Source organism: Nannospalax galili, unplaced genomic scaffold (genome assembly GCF_000622305.1).
Source record: "Nannospalax galili isolate Female #2095 unplaced genomic scaffold, S.galili_v1.0 scaffold749, whole genome shotgun sequence".
NCBI lineage: Eukaryota > Metazoa > Chordata > Mammalia > Rodentia > Spalacidae > Nannospalax > Nannospalax galili.
Genome location: NW_008359885.1, coordinates 409691 through 415257, shown reverse-complemented (window position 1 = coordinate 415257; position 5567 = coordinate 409691). Strand labels below are relative to the sequence as shown.

General features: G+C 44.7%; 1 protein-coding gene across 1 annotated transcript; it reads left to right on the top strand.

Moving 5' to 3' along the window:
- The first annotated feature begins 4199 nt into the window (after window positions 1-4199).
- Window positions 4200-5081, top strand: Lrrc10 (leucine rich repeat containing 10). The gene has a single exon (XM_008823711.1). The coding sequence runs from the start codon at window positions 4200-4202 to the stop codon at window positions 5079-5081; it is 882 nt and encodes a 293-aa protein (XP_008821933.1).
- Window positions 5082-5567: the final 486 nt, after the last annotated feature.

Sequence of the window (5567 nt, the reverse complement as noted above, 5' to 3'; positions counted from 1 at the left end):
TCTGCTGCTTTAATACCTGTGGCTGTGTACTTTATGCAGAAGAGGTTTGTTTAACTCACAATTTGGAGGGTAAAGAACATAGTGCATGAGCTAGAAAGATGGCTCAGTAGTTAAGAGTACTTGCTGCTCTTGCAGAGGATGGGCGTTTGGTTCCCAGTGTCTTTGTCAGATAGCTCACAGCCACCTGTAGCTCCAGCTGTAGGGGATCCAATGCCCTCTTCTGCACTGTGTGGACACCCACATTTACATTTCATACACATGCACATACACACACAAACACATTAAAAAACAACATAGTGTAGGTATCTGCTCAGCTCAGGAGAGTGAGGTTCCTCTCCATCATCCCCAAATCTCAAGGTAGTTCCATAGTATTATAGTAGGACCTCATGGAGAAAAGTCACATGTAAACACAGGAAACAAGGGATCATGGATGGCGCTTGGTTCTTTTATGACTAATTTGTTCCTTACCAGGCTTGTACCACTACCAGTAAGTAGTACTAACCCATTCATGAGGGTGGACCACCATGACCTAATTACCTTCCATAGGGTACTAACTCTAAACCTCAACCCTGTCACTCTAGGAAACAAGCTTCTGGCACATGGACCTTTGAGGGGGGTTCAAGCCACCTCCAAACCATGGGACTTATCCTTAATGACTCACTTTTACTTGTAGGCTGGTGTTAAAGTGCTGAATGGAAGTTCTGTGTGTGGGAACAAAGATTATTAACTGGTGCTGCCTAATGATGCTGGCTAATGACTTAGAGCTCCAGTTTCCCTGTCCTGGTGGAATTGTATCCCCTGTAAACTTGGGGCCCCACTGTTAGACACCAGGTTCCCTGACTCAGAGCATAACAGGTGCTCGATAAATAATGTCATTATTAAGCCTCTCTGAGACACAAGTTTCTCATCTAAAAAACAGACTAAAATATTTATCTGTATGTAAGAATTTATATGCTGAATTTACAGTACCTGGCATTGTACTCTGTATTTAGCAAATGCTCAACAAATAATAACTAGTAGCAATATATTTATGATTATCATTTCTGGGGACAACAGGGAAGTTGCTTCATGACCATTTGTGGTCACCACTGACTGTGCTAAATATAGAGGGAAAGCACAGCACTTGTTGAGATTAGTTATTATGATAAAATATGCAAAGCCCTTGACATTCAAAGTGTAGAAAGGCAAAGAACACTGGCTTTGGTCATAATCTTGTGAGTAGGAAGCAAGTGGTGCCCTGTAGAATTACTCTCATGGATGCTCCTGGCCCATGGCTCTGCCAGGTCTTATAGTGAAGGTGTTGGACGAGGCTCAATGGCTATCTAGTCCTCCCCACAAAACCCAGATGATCTGTCCAAAGCAAACAAGTGGATGGACTGGGTTTGTTCTGGACTAGTTTTATATTTTGTTTTATTGTTGTTTTGAGATAGGGTCTCACTCTGTAGCCCAAGCTGACCTGAAACTCATCATATAGTCCAGGCTGACCTCAAACTTGCAGCAATCCTCCTGCCTTAAATTCCCAAGTGGTAGGGTTATAGGTAGGTGCTATCATGCTGAGCTACGTTTTAATTTTAAAATAATATGTTTTTTAAAAACAGCCAAACAGTACAAATAGTGTAAGTAGAAAAGTTAACATCCCTTCCATCTTTAAATCTCAGATTTCTCAGAATCAGTTACTTCTTTTAGGAATTTTTATGAACACATAAAGATATATGCATATTTTTCATAGATGGGAATCATAAAAACTGCTCTGAATCTTGCTTGTTTTCTTCCTAAGTTATCCCGAGTATCTTTTTAAATCAATATATGTAGTTATCTCCTTATTTTTAATAACATTTATAATTTAATAAGGTAGTATAAGTAAGTCCCTAGATCTCAACACCTTAAATTTACTTTTCATTTACCTAGACTCAGCGGGCAGCAGAGGGAGGCATGGGGCAAAGGGGGGTGTTCTGCTCCCAGCACTTATTCAGGAATCCAGGATGACCCAAAGTCCTGCCAGTTTCAGCATGTGATTTCCACATACTTGGTGGCTTCTAGAGTCACCCTGAGTGATAATACCCAGTCAATAAAGGGAGGAAAAAGTGTGGTGGAGGGTGAGGAGCCTGTTTTACAACAAAAAGCCATGTCTAGGAGACATTAAACACTTCTTCCCCCATTTCCAGTAGACAGAACTTAAATATTTCAAAAAAGATTTATTATTTATATATTAATACATTTACATACATATTTATATAGTTGTGTGTCTGTATATGTATGCACATATGTGTGCAGGTGCCCAAAGAGAGTGGAAGGTGTCAAATTTGTTGGGGCTGGAGTTGAAGGCATTTGGCTGCATTTCTGCAAGGATTGTGGTCATATATCTACAAGTGGGACAGGCTGGGACAGTAATGGATACTGTTCAGATCCACCTCGGTCACCACCAGGAAGGGCATGTGAAGCAGCACAGGGGCATGTGAAGCAGCACAGGGGCATGTGAAGCGGCTCAGCAGGGAAGTCTGCCAGCAGGTTGCCTGAGAGTCAGAGGGTCCTCAGCGTGGGGATGCTCCGGAGCTGATCTGGGCAACAGACACAGGGCATTGGAACCAGCATGTAGATCTTAAGGAGGCTCACACAGCACATAGGGCAGCTGGGTGAGGCAGTAGGCAGCCAGCTGTCTGATGTGGGTGCTGGGAATCAAACACAAGCCCTCTGGAAAAGCAGCACATATTCTTAACCACTGAGTCATCCCTCCAACCCCCAGTGGGCAGATCTTGAAGACCTTCATTCTTGAGCAGTCCTTGGAATGCACTGAGTGACCACTGCTTCCTTTCAACTGCAGCTACAATGGAAGAGAAATACAAACCTTCGGTGGGCATTTAAATGCATCTGACATAGTTGCACGATAGGATTACATTCTAATTTATCTAAGCTTTAGAAGGTTAGACTTCCTCTTTTCTTCTGCTGGTTGACTTGTCTTTTGTCAAAAGACTTTTATGTAGGTTTTGGCAGGAGTGGAAAGAGATCCCAGGGCCTCACTCATCCTAGACAAGTATTCTACTACTGAACCACACCCCCAACTCAAAGTAAGTTTTTAAAAGCGTGGGAAAATATGAACTGTAAAATGAAGAAGCACCAGGCATGGTGGCACACACCTTTAATCCCAGCACTCGGGAGGCAGAGGCAGGCGGATCTCTGTGAGTTCAAGGCCAGCCTGGTCTACATAGTGAGTTCCAGGGAAGCTGGGGCTACAGGGAGACCATCTCAAAAAAGACCACAAAAAAATAAAAATAAAAATAAAAATAAAGCAAGAAAATGAGTACTTGAAGCCAGTGCTCTGGTTATGTGTCCCGATCCAGGTTTGGTGAAGTTGAGGAGATTATCAATGAACATTGCTTGCCTTTGACAATACCATCAAGCATGTTTCCTACAGAGCTTAGTAGGTGACTGACTGCTCATGCTTGTTTTGTTTTTGCCATGTGAACCAGGGTCTTGTTCACACTAGGTAAGCCCACTGCCACGGAGCTATGTCCCAGCCTTGCTGCTCACAACTGTATGTACAAGAATGTTTACAACAGTCACATGTTGTAACCTATTGATCCAATGTGAAAAATTGTAAGTCAGTGTACCGAATACTATGTATTTAAGAAAATAGTAGATATGCAAGTATAAAATATGTCCATGATATGCTTTATAGAAACTCATACAGTGCAATTTCTTTTAAATAATTGATCACTTGTAGCAAAAAAGCTTGAAAACTATACATTAAAACATTTATACATATAACTGCGTAGTAGAATGATGGGTATTTTTAATTTTCTATTTCTCCACCTTTGTGGACTGTCGCAGCATTTTGTCATTAGGGGGCAAAAAAAAAAAAACCAAAAAAAAAAAAAAACAGGCTAAAAGTAGATAACTGTGATTGGGGCCTAGGAGACCAAAGGGGAATATGTAAGTTAGACATGGCCTCCCAGACCCTCCCTGTCTGTTGCTCCTGTCACCCAACACTCAAGTTGCTATCAGGACCACTTTTCTCTGTCAAAGTGACTGGCTTTTGTTACAGAATCCCCAGGTTATCGCTTCTCAGCTTTTGGCTAAGATCAAGCGCAGAATCTCTGGGTTATAAAAGGAGGGTAGAAAGGACCCAGAGCAGTTAGCAGAGCCAGCCCCACTCACTGACAGAGTTGGTGGGCAGACACTCTCCAGACAGCAGGCTACACATGGGGAACACCATCCGGGCCCTCGTGGCCTTCATCCCCACTGACCGCTGCCAGAACTACGTGGTCAGGGACCTTCAGGAGATGCCACTGGACAAGATGGTGGATCTGAGCGGAAACCAGCTGCGCCGCTTCCCAGTGCTCGTGTGCTCCTTCACAGAGCTGGTCAAGCTCTACCTCAGTGACAATCACCTCAACAGCCTGCCTCCCGAGCTGGCACAGCTGCAGAACCTGCAGATCCTGGCCTTGGATTTCAACAACTTCAAGGCTCTGCCCCAGGTGGTGTGTACCCTGAAACAGCTCTGCATACTCTACCTGGGCAACAACAAACTCCGCGACCTTCCAGGTGAACTCAGCCTGCTCCAGAACCTGCGGACCCTGTGGATTGAAGCCAACTGCCTCACCCAGCTGCCTGATGTGGTGTGTGAGCTGAGCCTCCTTAAGACCCTGCACGCTAGCTCCAATGCCCTGCGCCTGCTGCCCAGCCAGCTCCAGCGCCTCCGGGAGCTGAGGACCATCTGGCTTTCAGGTAACCTGCTGGCAGACTTCCCCGCTGTGCTGCTTCACATGCCCTTCCTGGAGGTGATCGATGTGGATCGGAACAGTATCCGTTACTTTCCCAGCCTGGCCCACTTGTCGAATCTGAAGCTGGTCATCTATGACCACAATCCGTGCAGAAATGCACCCAAGGTGCGCAAAGGTGTGCGCCGTGTGGGAAGATGGGCAGAGGAGACACCAGAGCCTGACCCCAGGAAAGCCAGGCGATACGCACTGGTAGAGGAAGAAAATCAAGAGGTGCAGGCACCTGCCCCACCTCCTCCTCTTCTTCCTCCTAGCCGAGTAGCTGCAGCTGTATGCCAAGGACCCAACTCCAGCACCTCTTAGGACTTCTCAGTAGGGTGGAAGGGATAGTCCTGGGTCATCCAAAGGCCTAATGGAGAGCCAGGTGAGGTGAAATGCTGTAAAGCAACACTGAGAATACAGAATTTCTCATCCACAGCACCTCCTCCACTATCCAGAAGTAGCTGGTCCTGAAGCTCATGAGCTCTTCAAATAAGGTATTCATTAAAATAAAGGAAAACCACTAAATGTTCAGTTCTTCCGTCCCTACCCCTTTGCAGCGCATATATTTTCTTTACTATGAATGACTATGAAGTTATCAAGTAATGTTACTAATTTGGCTTACTCAAAAGGACACTTCTGCTGTAATGATTCAAAAAAAAAAAAGTTGTTGCAAAGGCCAAGGTGAAATTTTCCCCAGCAGTGAAGCATCTGCTGAAAATATTAGAGATCCTTGGTGGTGGTTTGTGCTGGCTCTACTCATTTTCTCTAAATGTCTGACCCAGGGGCTGCCCCACTTACTGTTAATGA

Bases quoted from the DNA above. Each gene is read 5' to 3' on its own strand.
- Lrrc10 (XM_008823711.1), top strand. From the start codon at position 4,200: ATGGGGAACACCATCCGGGCCCTCGTGGCCTTCATCCCCACTGACCGC.